The sequence below is a fragment of the Oncorhynchus keta genome, chromosome 17 (assembly GCF_023373465.1).
Source record: "Oncorhynchus keta strain PuntledgeMale-10-30-2019 chromosome 17, Oket_V2, whole genome shotgun sequence".
NCBI classification, from domain to species: Eukaryota; Metazoa; Chordata; class Actinopteri; order Salmoniformes; family Salmonidae; genus Oncorhynchus; species Oncorhynchus keta.
Genome location: NC_068437.1, coordinates 40,009,129 through 40,026,908, shown reverse-complemented (window position 1 = coordinate 40,026,908; position 17,780 = coordinate 40,009,129). Strand labels below are relative to the sequence as shown.

The following is a 17,780-nucleotide window of genomic DNA, read 5'->3' as shown; positions in this document are numbered from 1 at the left end:
TTTTAACCAAGCAAGTCAGTTTTAAGAACAAATTCTTATTTACAAAGACAGCCTAGCTGCCTTGTTCAGGGGCAGAACGACAGGTTTTTACCTTGTCAGCTCTGGGAATCAATCTAGCAACCTTTCGGTTACTGGCCCAATGCTCTAACCACTAGGCTACCTGCCACCCCGTTTGAGTTGCTCTGGATGTCCAACTATCAGTGGAGAGAGCTAGATAGGTTGGATGTGTCAATATGTTTTAAATTTCTCTCCATGATGTTTCATAGAGTTTGGGAATTACTTTGCCGCTGAAATGTGTGCGGGAGGGGACATTGTAACACGGTCACATTGTTTTCATCAGGTGATGAAATCCTGAATCAGTAACCACCGAATGGGGCTGCAAATGTTTGGCTATGAATACTCCCAATGCTTTCGTTATTTCTTTGTTTTTCTGAATTTGTTGCAAATTGTCATTGGAAGGCAACGGCGAGAGATTGTTGTGTTTTGGCTAACGAGTGGACTCTCCTTGCTCCAGCTGCAAGGGATACGGCCAGGTGATGGCCACAATTGACACATCATGTAAGAATTGTTTCCACTTGAGTAGCTGATGGTGACAAAGCAATGCTTGCAGACTGTACTTTGTTTGTTTATGGTCTTCTTACCCTCCATTGTATTGACCGTTGAATCCAAAATGTTCCCACACAGCAGATTTGAAAGACGGCGGTGCCTCTTCAAATTTGCTTCACTCTGTCTCGCTGTCGCTCTCAGTTGTCAGGTTGGAGCTGAGAGAATATTTGTTTTTAGTTTTCCTTTTCTTCTTGGGGCCCTTTTAGGGGGATTTCCTACTGAGAAGTCATTGCAAATCGTCCATAGGTTGTTTAAGGGGAGGGGGTTGTGGTCACTGCAGTTGCTACATTTTGAGACATTGCTGTGGAGTAAAGTTTGTCAGCCCTCAGGAGTCCCCTTGTGGCCTGGGGCCCCAAGCCCGTTGCCTGCCTTGCCTGTTCACAAGCTGCGTGTTTGGTTCTGTGGATCTGAATGTACAACTTGTGTGTAGTGTGCAGCACAATAAGCAAGTTTTGGAAATTATTGGAAAATTACAGGCATATCATAATTCCGCGGTTCACGTGTGCGTATTGAACCGTAGAGGGCATACCGAACGGTTCGACAACATACTGTGAACCATTGCATCCCTAGTGAATATGCATGCTCATTTCAGTACTGCAAAGAAACTATAAGCCTCTTGTTTTCTGCCAACTCCAATTAATTCAGAACAGACCTGTCTCTTTGATTATTCTATTTTAAACCTCTCTTACCTGTTATCTCTTGCTTTGCAGTTGTGTGGCTGTGGGCTGCTGGGTGTTGGCATCTGGCTGTCTGTGTCCCAGGGCAGCTTTGCCACCTTCTCACCCTCCTTCCCGTCCCTCTCCGCTGCCAACCTGGTCATCGCGATCGGCGCCATCGTCATGGTGACCGGTTTCCTGGGCTGCCTGGGAGCCATCAAGGAGAACAAGTGCCTGCTTCTGAGTGTGAGTTAAGAACTGGCCTGCCCACGCACTCAGACATACAAACACACAAGCACATTTATACAACTCTGTCTTTCTGTCTTTCTTCTCTCCCTCTATCTATTTCTCTCTCTACCCCAGTCCCCCACACACACACACAAACACACACACACACACCAGCCTTCAGTAGAGCAGTCAGGCTAACGAGCTCAACAGGGGAGATGAATCCTCAGTAAAAACCTTGGGGGCTCACAGATAAAATTAGACCGGAGTGCCAGGCACTGAGGGTCTCCCATTCCTCCATGGCCATGGTCACAGCCTGATTGAAATAATTGTCAGTGTGAGGCCCTTTGTCACATGCTGTCACATGCTTGAGTTATGTAGATTAGACATTCATTGTATTGGTAAAAATAATTATTTATTTTATTTATTTAATTATTTAATACAAAGAATACTCTTGTTTGTCTAGACTCATGTTGTTCACGGAGAACTGTTAACTTAAGAGTTTTATCTCAAGTGTTATTTAAGTAGCAAAGTTTGAAAAGATAAAGCACGAGCAGGTTTACATAACTGAATGCAAAACTTTTTATATCAACTTGAAAATGAGACGAGTTGGAATTTCAAACACCTCCAATCCCTTGGAGCAGCTATCTCAAACATCAGTTAAAAGCATATTGAATATTCCGCATCAGTAAATCACTATGTCTGCACTATGTGCTTTAACAATTTTGTATAGCATGAAGCGAGAGAGAGAAAGAGAGAGCGAGCGAGACGGAAAGAGAGCAAGACAGAAATAGAGAGAAGGAAAGAGAGAGAGACAAAAATAGAGATACAAAATAGAAAGAGAGAGGGAGGGCCTGGATCTTTGCCAGAACACCACAGTTCTAAATAATGAACTCTGGTGTAAAAGCTTCATAACACATCACTGTAATATGTAACTTTTTGGGCAACCCTGACCAAATTCACATTAGAAATGTACAGTTGAATTCAGAAGTTTACATACACCTCAGCCAAATACATTTAAATTTAATCACAGTAAGAATTCCCTGTCTTAGGTCAGTTAGGATCACCACTTTATTTTAAGAATGTGAAATGTCAGAATAATAGTAGAGAGTGATTTATTTCAGCTTTTATTTCTTTCATCACATTCCCAGTGGGTCAGAAGTTTACATACACTCAATTAGTATTTGGAAGCATTTCCTTTAAATTGTTTAACTTGGGTCAAACGTTTTGAGTAGCCTTCCACAAGCTTCCCACAATAAGTTGGGTGAATTTTGGCCCATTCCTCCTGACAGAGCTGGTGTAACTGAGTCAGGTTTGTTGGCCTCCTTGCTCACACACGATTTTTCAGTTCTGCCAACAAATTTTCTATAGGATTGAGGTCAGGGCTTTGTGATGGCCACTCCAATACCTTGACCTTGTTGTCCTTAAGCCATTTTGCCACAACTTTGGAAGTATGCTCGGGGTCATTGTCCATTTGGAAGACCCATTGCAACCAAGCTTTAACTTCCTGACTGTCTTGAGATGTTGCTTCAATATATCCACATAATTTTCCTGCCTCATGATGCCATCTGTTTTGTGAAGTGTACCAGTCCCTCCTGCAGCAAAACACCCCCACAAAATAATACTGCCACCCCCAGGCTTCATGGTTGGGATGGTGTTCTTCAGCTTGCAAGCGTCCCCCTTTTTCCTCCAAAAATAACGATGGTCATTATGGCCAAACAGTTCTATTTTTGTTTCATCAGATTAGAGGACATTTCTCCAAAAAGTACGATCTTTGTCCCCATGTGCAGTTGCAAACCGAAGTCTGGCTTTTTTATGGCAGTTTTCGAGCAGTGGCTTCTTCCTTGCTGAGCGGCCTTTCAGTTTATGTCGATATAGGACTCGTTTTACTGTGGATATAGATACTTTTGTACCTGTTTCCTCCAGCATATTCACAAGGTCCTTTGCTGTTGTTCTGGAATTGATTTGCACTTTTCGCACCAAAGTACGTTCATCTCTAGAAAACACATCTCCTTCCTGAGCGGTATGAAGTGTGCGTGGTCCCATGGTGTTTATACTGGCATACTATTGTTTGTACAGATGAACGTGGTACCTTCAGGCATTTGGAAATTGCTCCCAAGTATGAACCAGACTTGTGGAGGTCTACAATCAGGTCTTGGCTGATTTCTTTTGATTTTCCCATGATGTCAAGCAAAGAGGCTCTGAGTTTGAAGGTAGGCCTTGAAATACATCCACAGCTACACCTCCAATTGACTCAAATGATGTCAATTAGCCTATCAGAAGCTTCTAAAGCCGTGACATAATTTTTGGGAATTCTCCAAGCAGTTTAAAGGCACAGTCAACTCAGTGTCTGTAAACCCCTGACCCACTGGAATTGTGATACAGTGAATTATAAGTGAAATAATCAGTCTGTAAACAATTGTTGTAAAAATGATTTGTGTCATGCAGAAAGTAGATGTCCTAACCGACTTGCCCAAACTATAGTTTGTTTACAAGAAATGTGTGGAGTGGTTGAAAAATGAGTGTATGTAAACTTCCTGTAAATTAAAGATCTGTCATTCTCATTGAAAGCAAGTCTAAGAAGTAGGTGATATGTTCTATGTGTGCTATTTCCTTGCTTCCCGGTTTTACATTTGAGTTGTTTTGTTGATGGTCTTATCCAGAGCGACTTACAGTAGTGAGTGCATACATTTGAATACATACTGGTCCCCCGTGAGAGTCAAACCCACATCCCTGGCATTGCAAGTGCCATGATCTAGCAGATGAGCCACACAGGTCTTCAGTGTTGTTTTTGCATCTTTTACTTTTGGTTTTGTGCACCAGCTTCAAACAGTTGAAAACACAGTATTTTTGGTTATGGAAAATATATTTTACTGTGATTTAGATGGTACAATTGTCTACACACTATACTTGTTTTGCCACATGAACTGACATTAGGCAAACTATTAGAATTTTAGCAACCAGTAATTGGCACAGTAATTTCTGCATCATGCATCTTTAACCGTATCATATTGAGCCAATGGGTATTTCATGCATCTGCATTGCTTGCTGTTTGGGGTTTTAGGCTGGGTTTCTGTATAGCACATTGTGACATCTGCTGATGTAAAAATGGCTTTATAAATTAATTTGATTGCTATTCGCCCAAACCTTCCCAAACCTGGGAAGATAAATTCTGTCTGTTTGGAAACATCAGATTGGAGTTAGCCCTCTTTAGGCCAATCAGATCTGAGGTACCGGCCTGACATATTATCTGTAAAATTGTTCTGTGAACAAACTCTCTTTAGATTGGAACTATTTGAACTGTATAAAGCTCAGAGAACCTTTTCCATCAGGAAGCTTGCGCCTAGGCTAGACAAGTTGAATGAGCCCATCGCAAAAGGCAAGATTGTTATGTGTGACACACTCGGCCGACATTGTTGACATGAAAGTGAGTGTGTATGTGTCCGTGAGCGCACACACACAAACACACACACACACACACACACACACCGTAATCAGAGCACTAACTTTTTGTCTAAACAAGCTGTTCCTGAAACTTTCCACACCCAGAGGAACTATGACAAACAAACTTTGTGCGACCTGCCAACAAAAGACAAAACATTCAATGAAACAATCTAACGCTGAACTGGCCACCTAAAGATTCAATAAACAATTGTCTGTGTGGTTTTCACTGTGATCCCTTGTTCATACAGACCGTGACACAAATAATAAACGCATAACAAAATTAATAGAACTCTACGCAAATTGAATTTCTGAATGTGCCGGTTGCTGCGCTCCCATGCTGTGAAGAAGGGACAGAGTAAATATTTAGTTGAAGGAGAGAGGAGGCACTGGGCTGCGTCCGTGGGAGATGAATCTGTAGAGCAATTAAACCTCCCCCACGCATGTTCACTGGCCCTCGGGCACTCACTTTCTCTCCATCTCTCTCCCTCCCTCTCTTGCTGTCTTTCCCTCTGTATCTCTTCATCTCCCTCTATTCTCCCCCCTCTCTCTCTCCCTTTCTTTTGCAGTTCTTCATTGTCTTGCTGATAATCTTGCTGGCAGAGCTGATACTACTCATCCTGTTCTTTGTGTATTCAGATAAGGTAAGGATACTTTAATGTCCCCAATGTTAACAGCGTTTGACTATGATACATTATAAGATATTATAAGATGCTCCAGAAAACCCTTACAGTTGCCCAAGAGTACTTCTCAGTGACCATGAAAAAGAGAGCCACCAAGTGGTCGTCTTTGAAATAGGTACAATTGTCCTGGCAAGAGGACTGATAATGACCAGCAGGAGACAGGGTTACAATCAGGGTTGGGGAGTAACGGATTACAAAAAACGGTAACTGTAATCCACGTTACCAGTAAAAAATATTGTAATCAGATTACAGATTTTTTAAAAACTAGATGATTACTTTTAAATTCAGAAAGTATGTTTGCGAAAAACATCTTTGACACTTCTCTGTTTTCTCAATGACATTCAAATCAGCATTGAAAAAAGGTGCAAGTTTAAATTTGTTCCACCTGAGCGAGTCTGACCACAAGTCAGAGACTATGATGACACACCAAATATGTTTGATGGATCGCGGGAAAAGAGACGGAATAGGCTTTTGTAGGCTATAGTCCAATGTCTTCCAATGGTGCGAATGCTGTCGGCACCCAAAGATTATCCAACTTGATTAAACGTTTGGAGGTAAGGATGACAGTAGTGGTGTAGTCTACGGCAATACGGATATCACTTATTATTGATATCTACAAAGCGTATTGATATGAATCACACTGCTGCACTATCATTTTATCTATTTGCGCCTTACAGATTTTGGATGTTGTGGATGCCTGTTCACAAATCCAAATTTGTATTTGAACCCAATTATGGTTGAATTCAAGAAGTTTAACCTGCCTATCAATCATTGTTTTTGAAACCAGTGGACAGCCAGTGAAAAATGCGCTCTTGCAACAGCTACATAGTGCGGATCCAAGCCTATGGAATAAAAGTGTTTTTTTTATTGCTCAATCTAATTCATGCTGATAAAAAATAAATATGTAGGCCTAATGGACACATGCTCAAACTCACACACTTTTGATAGACTTAAGAGGAAATCTGTAGTTGCTACATACATTTTTGGACAGTACCAGTCAAAAGAACCCCCACACAATCACACAACCTCCTCCATGCTTCCCGGTGGGAACCATACATGCGGAGATCATCTGTTCACCTACTCTGCATATCACAAAGACACAGTGGTTGGAACCAAAAATCTAAAATGTGGACTCATCAGACCAAAGGACAGATTTGCACCGGTCTAATGTCCATTGCTGGTGTTTCTTGGTCCAAGCAAGTCTCTTCTCTTCTTCCTGATTCATGCAGACTGTTCTGAAAAGTTGATGTTGAGATGTGTCTGTTACTTGAACTCTGTGATGCATTTATTTGGGCTGCAATTTCTGAGGCTGGTAACTCTAATTACCTTATCGTCTGCAGCAGAGGTATCTCTGAGTCTTCCTTTCCTGTGGCGGTCCTCATAATCATAGCGCTTGATGGGTTTTGCGTCTGCATTTGAATGTCTTGAAAATGTCTCTATTGATTGACCTTCATGACTTAAAGTAACGATGGACTGTTGTTTCTCTTTGCTTTTTTGAGCTGTCCTTGCCACAATATGAACTTGGTCTTTTACCAGATAGGTTATTCCACAAATGAACTTTTAACAAGGCACACATGTTAATTGAAATGCATTCCAGGTAACTACCTCATGAAGCTGGTTGAGAGAATGTCAAGAGTGTGAAAAGCTGTCAAGGCAAAGGGTGGCTACTTTGAAGAATCTCAAATATAAAATATATTTTGATTTGTTTGACACTTTTTTGGTTACTACATGATTCCATATGTGTTATTTCATAGTTTTGATGTCGTCACTATTATTCTGCAATGTTGAAAATGGTCAAAAAATAAAGAAAAACCCCTGAATGAGTACTTTGACTGGTACTGTATATCAACTGAACCCTAACCAGTTACTAGAACACTTGCTTGGTCAAAGACTCACTAACACCAGTCAGGGACTCCAGAAGAAGGATTGTTCATGTTGCACGGGTCCAGAAGTGAGTTGAGGTGGAGGACAGGACTTTATAAAGGTTGTCTCAATCTGCCCTCCTGAAGACAACAAAAGAGTTCAGGGCCAGACTGGTGTCTCCAACCCCAGGATATACCACTGATTGGCTGACCGGGTCAGCTGACTCTGGTCCATGGCAACCCGATCCCTAACACATATGTGTGAAGTGGCCTTCTACAGCTGGAAAATAGCTTCAGGCTGAGGTCGGGGGTTGGTAACCTACCCCAATGTTTGTCATCAGAATTGGGAGAATCCATGCCAGCGTAGCCCCCCCCCCAAAAAATGTGTATCTCAGATTGTTCTGGCAATTCTCACAGATAAACTTAATTGGGAGGAAGGATGATTGACTGCTTTTTACATTTGTATGACTTTTTTTGAAAATCATGATGAAAGTGGCCATTTTAAGCCCTTTTTAGACCTACAGTATACATGCCTCCAGTAAGACCCTATGATCTGTGAACCATACATGATACAAATCTAATCTAATTCTACTTCTCACATGCGGCAAGTACAACAGGTACTTAACCAACAATGCAGCTAAGAAAAATACGTGTAAAAAATAGCTAAGTAGGGGCCACCCGAGTGGCGCAGCGGATAAGGGCGCTGTACTGCAGCGCCAGCTGTGCTTACCAGAGACCCTGGGTTTGCGCCCAGGCTCTGTCGTAACCGGCCACGACCGGGAGGTCCGTGGGGCGACGCACAATTGGCCTATCGTCATCCGGGTTTGGCCGGTAGGGATATCCTTGTCTCATTGCACACCAGCGACTCCTGTGGCGTGCCAGGCACAGTGCACGCCAACCAAGGTTGCACAGTGTTTCCTCCGACACATTGGTGCAGCTGGCTTCTGGGTTGGATGCGCGCTGTGTTAAGAAGCAGTGCAGCTTGGCTTGGTTGGGTTGTGTATTGGTGGACACATGACATGTCTCTCCCGAGCCTGTACGGGAGTTGTAGCATGTCTTGATCATGTTGAGGTAGAGGTTGTTATCCTGGCACCACATGGCCAGGTCTCTGACCTTGTCATTAAAGGCTGTCTCATCGTTGTCGGTGATCAGGCCTACCACTGTTGTGCTGTCTGCAAACTTAATGATGGTGTTGGAGTCATGCCTGGCCATGTTGACCTGTTTAAAGGTCTTACTCACATCGGATACAGAGTGCATGATTACACAGTCGTCTGGAACAGCTGATGCTCTCATGCATGCTTCAGTGTTGCGTCAGTGCCGGTGTAGTACAATTCAATCTTAGTCCTGTATTGATGCTTTGCTTGTTTGATGGTTCGTCTGAGGGCATAGTGGGATTTCTTGTAAGCGTGTCCTGGTTAGAGTCCCACTCCTTGAAAGATCCATGGCTTCTGGTTGGGGTATGTACGTACAGTCAGTGTGGAGACGACATCATTGATGCACTTATTAATGAAGCCAGTGACTGATGTGGTGAACTCCTCAATGTAATCAGAAGAGTCCGGGAACATGTTCCAGTCTGTGCCTGCTAAACAGTTCTGTAGCTTAGCATCTGCGTCATTTGACCACTTCTTTATTGACAGCTCATTGCATGCGTCCTTGGTGCCAGCATTGATTTATGGCGCTAAATATATAGCTATGAAAATCTAGAAGCTCTTTTCGGGTGGCTGAAGCATTATGTACAAAATAAGTTACAAATAACGTGAAAAAACACACACAATAGCACAATTGGTTAGCAGACCGTAAAACTGCAGCCATCTCCTAATAATACAAACAACATATTGATGTCATTATATTCCTTATAGTATGCTGTTCTAAAATATGAAGTATGTCTTCATTTTGAATTAAAAAGTTTGTGATTTAATTTATTCAATATTACAAATATTAATATCTGAAAAGTTGCCGTTTTGACTTTGCTTAAGACATTGTTTGGAACAATATACTCTTCAAGTACAGCAAATTTCCAGTGTGGGCTCTCTGCTAATTCTGAAGGTAAGGTACATTTTACGAGCACCACCAACACAGTGAATGGGAAAATGGATTCAAAGCGAACTCCCTCTTCTGGTGATTTGCTGAATGTGCAGTCCTAAAGGAAGGCTGTAATTGGTTAAAAACCTATAATGTCAATCAATATGTATAATTTGGGTCATATCATTAAACGTACCGGAGAGCCCAATCTGGAAATTTGACGTGTTTGAAGAGTATATTGTTACAAACAAATTAAATAGGGTACTTTTGAGATAGTAATATTCATATTTTTTATGTTGAATAAATTAACTTGAAAAATAGTATTTCAGAATCTAGACATACTCAATATTTAAGAGCACCCTCTAATGACACCAATATGTTGTCTGTATCATGTATGGTTCTCAGATCAGGGTCTTACTGCAGGCATGTATAGATCTAAAAGGGGCCTAAAATGGCCACTTTCATCATGAATTTTTAAAAAATGGTTTGTGATACAAATTGTATAATCATTTCAAACGTCCTTCCTCCCAATGAAGTTACAATGTGACAATTGACAGAACATTTTCAGACAACTCTGGCGTGGAATCTCCCAATTCACTTAACATCTACTTTCCTATAATTACTTATCATGTATTAGGTCTCACATGAAAACCGACATGAAACCTGCAGACATACTGCATATTTGCACACACCCCAAGACACAAATGGTGTCATGTACATAAGCACGGCCCAGTTGTTCTATGCTGAGTGTCCTCAGTCTCCCCTTTCAAAGACACTTGTCTCACAGCGAGAGTTTAAGCGTCTTCACCCGTCAGAGGTGACCCCCAGGGTTAAAAAGATCACAGGTCAGCCCGCACAATGCAGTCTAACCCCTGGCCAGTTGGCTCGGTGTAATTGCTCCTGAGCTCTGTTTTAGGCCCACTCTCTTATTTCCCCCACCTAAATCTTTAGATCAGCATTTCCCATGACCCCTAGAGCCAGGGATGTTGCTATGTGCTGCTATGTATGGCCAGAGTCTGAGAATCTGAGAACACTGGATAGCATGTAAAGCTCATGAGATTATTGACCGCCACGGGTGAAGTCTTAAAATCAACCTATAAATGTTCACAGATAGATGACGCACCCAAATATTTCAAATCAAAGTTTATTTGTCACATACATAGATTTGCAGGAGTTATAGCAGGTGCAGGGAAATGCTTATGTTACTAACTCCAACCGTGCAGTAGAATGTCACATAAATACAATGCAAATACACACAAAAAATAAATCTAAACAATAAACCAAGAAATGACAGAAAGAAAATGGTATGTACCGTAGTAGTTAAATTAAGACGAGCTATGTCGAGAATACACTATATAATGTACATGCACACTGAGTAAACAGTATATAACAGAATAAACATACATTTTGTGTAGGTCAAATGGACCAGCAATGAAATTGTGAAAGTATCCTCTTTTGTCCAAGGGCATTATATGAACATTTTAAAAATGAGTCAGGGAAAAATCTTTCTATATATATTCTAAGTCGTTTCCCTCCGGGACATAAGTTAATTCTCTTTGTTCTGAGGTTATTGCTCAAATTCAGCTTCTCCAACAGATAAAGGAATGACTTTAGCAGTTAGCACCCAATCCATTCAGAGATTTGAATCTATCCCTGTCTCCCAGGAAGACAGGCAGGCACACACTATCAGGAGTTAATATGTCTGCCGTAGCCTTATTTCCAGATATCACCAGCTTAACATCATAAACCCAAACGAGAGCCTTTCCAAAGGATCTTATAGGAGAGTACTTGACAGCAGTACAGCAGTCTCAGATCACCTGTGAAGGTGTGGGGTGATCGGCAGTCAGAGAAGCCTGGGCTCATGTCCACTCAGAGTAGAAGTGCTGATCTAGGATCAGTTTTGCCTTTTAGATTATTATTATATATCTTTTTTTTAAACCTTATTTTACCAGGTATAAATAGACAGGGGGACTTGGGAGTGCTGATTATAGGATCAGTACCCCTCTGTCAATGTAATCATGTTCATTAAGATCTAAAAGGCAAAGACACTTTAGATCATCAAGGACATCAACCACCCCTAGCCACGGCCTGTTCACCCCGCTACCATCCAGAAGGCAAGGTCAGTACAGGTGCATCAAATCCATCGGGTACAGGTGCATTAAATAGCCATCACTAGCCGTCTACCACCCGGTTACTCAACCCTGCACCTTAGAGGCTGCTGTCCTATCTAAATAGACATGGAATCACTGGTCACTTTAATAATGGAACACTAGTCACTTTATTAATGTTTACATACTGCTTTACTCATTTCATATGTAAACACAGAAAAAAAATAAACATCCTCTCAGTGTCAACTGTGTTTATTTTCAGAAAATGAATGTCTAAATATGTGTGAAAATAACAAGATTCAACAACTGAGACATAAACTGAACAAGTTCCACAGACATATGACTAACAGAAATGGAATAGTGTGTCCCTGAACAAAGAGGGGGTTAAAATCAAAAGTAACAGTTAGTATCTGGTGTGGCCACCAGCTGCATTAAGTACTGCAGTGCATCTCCTCATGGACTGCACCTGATTTGCCAGTTCTTTCTGTGAGATGTTACCCCACTCTTCCACCAAGGCATATGCAAGTTCCTGGACATTTCTGGGGGGAATGTCCCTAGCTCTCACCCTCATTCCGTCGGCAATAAAAAGGAATCCGACCATCACCCCTGGTGAGACAAAACCGCAACTCATCAGTGAAGAGCACTTTTTGCCCGTCCTGTCTGGTCCAGTGACGATGAGTTTGTGCCCATTGCCGGTGATGTCTGCTTTACAACAGGCCTGCAAGCCCTCAGTCCAGCCTCTATCAGCCTATTGCAGACAGTCTGAGCACTGATGGAGGGATTGTGCGTTCCTGGTGTAACTCGGGCATTTGTTGTTGCCATCCTGTACCTGTCCCACAGGTCAAATCAAATCAAAGTTTATTTGTCACGTGCGCCGAATACAACAGGTATTAGACTAGACCTTACAGTGAAATGCTTACTTACAGACTCTAACCAATAGTGCAAAAAAAGGTATAAGGTGAACAATAGGTAAGTAAAGAAATAAAACATGTCGCGAGGCTACATACAGACACCGGTTAGTCAGGCTGATTGAGGTAGTATGTACATGCATGTATAGTCAAAGTGACTATGCATATATGATAAACAGAGAGGAGCAGCAGCAGAAAAAGAGGGGTTGGGGGGGCACACAATGCAAACAGTCCGGGTAGCCATTTGATTACCTGTTTAGGAGTCTTATGGCTTACTTAAGGGTAAAAACTGTTGAGAAGCCTTTTTGTCCTAGACTTGGCATTCCGGTACCGCTTGCCATGCGGTAATAGAGAGAACAGTCTATGATTGGGGTGGCTGGGGTCTTTGACACATTTTAGGGCCTTTCTCTGACACCGCCAGGTAGAGGTCCTGGATGGCAGGCAGCTTAGCCCCAGTGATGTACTGGGCTGTATGCACTACCCTCTGAAGTGCCTTGCGGTCAGAGGCCAAGCTATTGCCATATGAGGCAGTGATGCAACCAGATGCTCTCGATATTGCAGCTGTAGAACCGTTTGAGGATCTCAGGACCCATGCAAAATATTTTTAGTTTTCTGAGGGGGGATAGGCTTTGTCATGCCCTCTTCACGACTGTCTTGGTGTGTTTGGACCATTCTAGTTTGTTGATGTGGACACCAAGGAACTTGAAGCTCTCAACCCGCTCCACTACCCCGTAAATGAGAATGGCCCAAGAACACTAAGGTAACCTGCCTGAATGACAACTGACCCATAGCACTCACATCTGTAGCCATGAAGTGATTTGAAAGGCTAGTCATGGCTCACATCAACACCATTATCCCAGAAACCCTAGACCCACGCAGTCCACCTTTTCCTGTAGTCCACAATCATCTCCTTAGTCTTGGTCACATTGAGGTATAGGTTGTTATTCTGCCACCACCCGGCCATGTCTCTGACTTCCTCCAGATAGGCTGTGATCAGGCCTAACACTGTTGTGTCGTCTGCAAATGTAATGATGGTGTTGGAGGCGTGCCTGGCCATGCAGTCGTGGGTGAACAAAGAGTCACTGTTGATCCCTGCTTTAATTATTGCTTGTAAGCAGGAATCAGGAGGATAGAGTTGTGGTCGGTTATACCAAATGGAGGGTGAGGGAGAGCTTTGTACGCATCTCTGTGTGTGGAGTACAAGTGATCTAGATTTTTTCCCCCTCTGGTTGCACATTTAACATGTTAATGGAAATTTGGTACAACTGATTTAAGATTATCTGCAATAAAGTCTCCGGCCACTAGGAGCGCCGCCTCTGGGTGAGCGGTTTCCTGTTTGCTTATTTCCTTATACAGCTGACTGAGTGCAGTCTTAGTGCCAGCATCTGTCTGTGGTGGTAAATAAACAGCCACGAAAAGTATAGCTGAAAACTCTATTGGCAAGCAGTGTGGCCTGCAATTTATCACAATATACACTACTTCAGGTGAGCAAAATCTAGAGACTTCCTTAGATGTGATATTCGGATGTACCGATCCTGTGCAGGTGTTGTTACACGTGGTCTACCACTACGAGGACGATCAGCTGTCCGTCCTTTCTCCCTGTAGCGCCTGTCTTAGGCGTCTCACAGTACGGATATTGCAATGTATTGCGCTGGCCACATCTGCAGTCCTCATACCTCCTTGCAGCATGCCTATGGCACATTCACGCAGATGAGCAGGGACTGTGGGTATCTTTCTTTTGGTGTTTTTCAGAGTCAGTAGAAAGGCCTCTTTAGTGTCCTAAGTTTTCATAACTGTGACCTTAATTGCCTACCATCTGTAAGCTGTTAGTGTCTTATCGACCGTTCCACAGGTGCATGTTCATTCATTGCATTTCACTACACCCGCAATTACATCTGCAAAATATGTGTATGTGACAAATACAATTTGATTTGATTAGACTCTGAAAGGCTTTATGAATACAGGCCCTGATCCTAGATCAGCTCTGCTACTTGGAGTGGCTTCGTAAATACGGACCCTGCCATTTTGTGCTGCAAGACCGACTTTAGGCTTTACTGTAAGAGTTGTCTCAAGTTAGTTGTATTCAAATCCAGTCAAAAGCTCCAGTGGTTTCTGAGCCCTCTGTCTCCTGTGTGTATCTCAAAATGTGACAAAATGGTGTTCCGGAGTTCTAAATTGAGCAGCTGCTGAAAAATGAGCTCCTGTATATATTGAGATTTAAATGGTTTTTTAGAGTGAAGTACATCGAAAAAATCAAGAGAAAACTGCAAGACTCAATAGAAGACAAAACAAGGAACAAACCAAAAAAGACAGGCTTTTGAAAAATTAACTATTTTTCATAACATTGTACAGTTATCTTAGCTAGCTGAATTGCTAGCAGAATTGTTTACTTGTTGCTAAGCAGTTGCTAGGGACTCTCCTGGAAGAAGCTAGCTAGCTTACAAAGAATAACAACAAAAAATATCTAGTTTACAGAAGAAAGGAAGACAAAATAAGGACAAAAGAAGGACAGAAGAAAAAGGAAAAGAAAGAGGACAACAAAGTGAAACAGTCAGCACTTCTATTGCAACTTCGTATTTCGTCGTCCTAACGTAGTCTACACTGCTATCTGCCCAGCAGCTAGCCAGCTAGCAAACATCCACCGTCTACCGAATAGCAGCACTGTAGAAACTATTACACTCAACTGAACGACTTGATTAGTGTAGTGTTAGCTAGCTACATAGTTGTCTTTGCTGTCTTCGTATCCAAGATAATTGTGTAGTTTAGAGCGTGTAGTCTTAGAGTGATTATCTTAATTTACCGAGGTTAGCTAGCCAGCTATTTGTCGTCCTTAACGTAGGAGACACTGCTAGCTAGCCAACAGCTAGCCAACGTCTACTGAATAGAACTTCCGCACTCAACAACCCGGTCGCATTCCGCTTCGCTCCACAGGTAGTATCACATTTTCATTTCATTTCATTACAGCACAACGGTTTGATTTGTTTGATCGTAGCTAGCTACATAGCTAGCTACATAGCCGTCTGTGTATCAAAGATAATTGTGTAGTCTAGATCGATTTTCTAGGTTAGCTAGCCAGCTATTGTCGTTCTTTTAACGCAACGTAACGTAATCAACACTGCTAGCTAGCCAGCTATCCCCCGAATAGCAGCACTGTAGAAACTATTACACTCAACGGAACGACTTGATTAGTGTAGTGTCAACAACGCAGCCACTGCCAGCTAGCCTACAAAGTCAACAACGCAGCCACTGCCAGCTAGCCTACTTCAGCAGCACTGTATCATTTTAATCATTTTAGTCAATAAGATTCTTGCTACGTAAGCTTAACTTTCTGAACATTCGAGACGTGTAGTCCACTTGTCATTCCAATCTCCTTGCATTAGCGTAGCCTCTTCTGTAGCCTGTCAACTATGTGTCTGTCTATCCCTGTTATCTCCTCTCTGCACAGACCATACAAACGCTCCACACCGCGTGGCCGCGGCCACCCTAATCTGGTGGTCCCAGCGCGCACGACCCACGTGGAGTTCCAGGTCTCCGGTAGCCTCTGGAACTGCCGATCTGCGGCCAACAAGGCAGAGTTCATCTCAGCCTATGCCTCCCTCCAGTCCCTCGACTTCTTGGCACTGACGGAAACATGGATCACCACAGATAACACTGCTACTCCTACTGCTCTCTCTTCGTCTGCCCACGTGTTCTCGCACACCCCGAGAGCTTCTGGTCAGCGGGGTGGTGGCACCGGGATCCTCATCTCTCCCAAGTGGTCATTCTCTCTTTCTCCCCTTACCCATCTGTCTATCGCCTCCTTTGAATTTCATGCTGTCACAGTTACCAGCCCTTTCAAGCTTAACATCCTTATCATTTATCGCCCTCCAGGTCCCCTCGGAGAGTTCATCAATGAGCTTGATGTCTTGATAAGCTCCTTTCCTGAGGACGGCTCACCTCTCACAGTTCTGGGCGACTTTAACCTCCCCACGTCTACCTTTGACTCATTCCTCTCTGCCTCCTTCTTTCCACTCCTTTCCTCTTTTGACCTCACCCTCTCACCTTCCCCCTACTCACAAGGCAGGCAATACGCTCGACCTCATCTTTACTAGATGCTGTTCTTCCACTAACCTCATTGCAACTCCCCTCCAAGTCTCCGACCACTACCTTGTATCCTTTTCCCTCTCGCTCTCATCCAACACTTCCCACACTGCCCCTACTCGGATGGTATCGCGCCGTCCCAACCTTCGCTCTCTCTCCCCCGCTACTCTCTCCTCTTCCATCCTATCATCTCTTCCCTCTGCTCAAACCTTCTCCAACCTATCTCCTGATTCTGCCTCCTCAACCCTCCTCTCCTCCCTTTCTGCATCCTTTGACTCTCTATGTCCGCTATCTTCCAGGCCAGCTCGGTCCTCCCCTCCCGCTCCGTGGCTCGACGACTCATTGCGAGCTCACAGAACAGGGCTCCGGGCAGCCGAGCGGAAATGGAGGAAAACTCGCCTCCCTGCGGACCTGGCATCCTTTCGCTCCCTCCTCTCTACATTTTCCTCCTCTGTCTCTGCTGCTAAAGCCACTTTCTACCACTCTAAATTCCAAGCATCTGCCTCTAACCCTAGGAAGCTCTTTGCCACCTTCTCCTCCCTCCTGAATCCTCCTCCCCCCCCCCCTCCTCCCTCTCTGCAGATGACTTCGTCAACCATTTTGAAAAGAAGGTCGACGACATCCGATCCTTGTTTGCTAAGTCAAACGACACCGCTGGTTCTGCTCACACTGCCCTACCCGGTGCTCTGACCTCTTTCTCCCCTCTCTCTCCAGATGAAATCTCGCGTCTTGTGACGGCCGGCCGCCCAACAACCTGCCCGCTCGACCCTATCCCCTCCTCTCTTCTCCAGACCATTTCCGGAGACCTTCTCCCTTACCTCACCTCGCTCATCAACTCATCCCTGACCGCTGGCTACGTCCCTTCCGTCTTCAAGAGAGCGAGAGTTGCACCCCTTCTGAAAAAACCTACACTCGATCCCTCCGATGTCAACAACTACAGACCAGTATCCCTTCTTTCTTTTCTCTCCAAAACTCTTGAACGTGCCGTCCTTGGCCAGCTCTCCCGCTATCTCTCTCAGAATGACCTTCTTGATCCAAATCAGTCAGGTTTCAAGACTAGTCATTCAACTGAGACTGCTCTTCTCTGTATCACGGAGACGCTCCGCACTGCTAAAGCTAACTCTCTCTCCTCTGCTCTCATCCTTCTAGACCTATCGGCTGCCTTCGATACTGTGAACCATCAGATCCT

At 43.5% G+C, this 17,780-nt stretch overlaps 1 protein-coding gene across 5 annotated transcripts in view; it reads left to right on the top strand.

The window, feature by feature from the left end:
• LOC118395826 (tetraspanin-9) overlaps nucleotides 1-17,780 on the top strand; it is a 318,797-nt gene that overhangs the window by 262,445 nt on the left and 38,572 nt on the right. For all 5 annotated transcript variants that reach the window (XM_052466039.1, XM_052466038.1, XM_052466040.1 and 2 more), the window contains 2 exons: nucleotides 1,317-1,508; nucleotides 5,498-5,572. In XM_052466039.1, coding sequence (XP_052321999.1) covers nucleotides 1,317-1,508; nucleotides 5,498-5,572 — 267 coding nt within the window. The remainder of the gene's footprint in view (nucleotides 1-1,316; nucleotides 1,509-5,497; nucleotides 5,573-17,780) is intronic.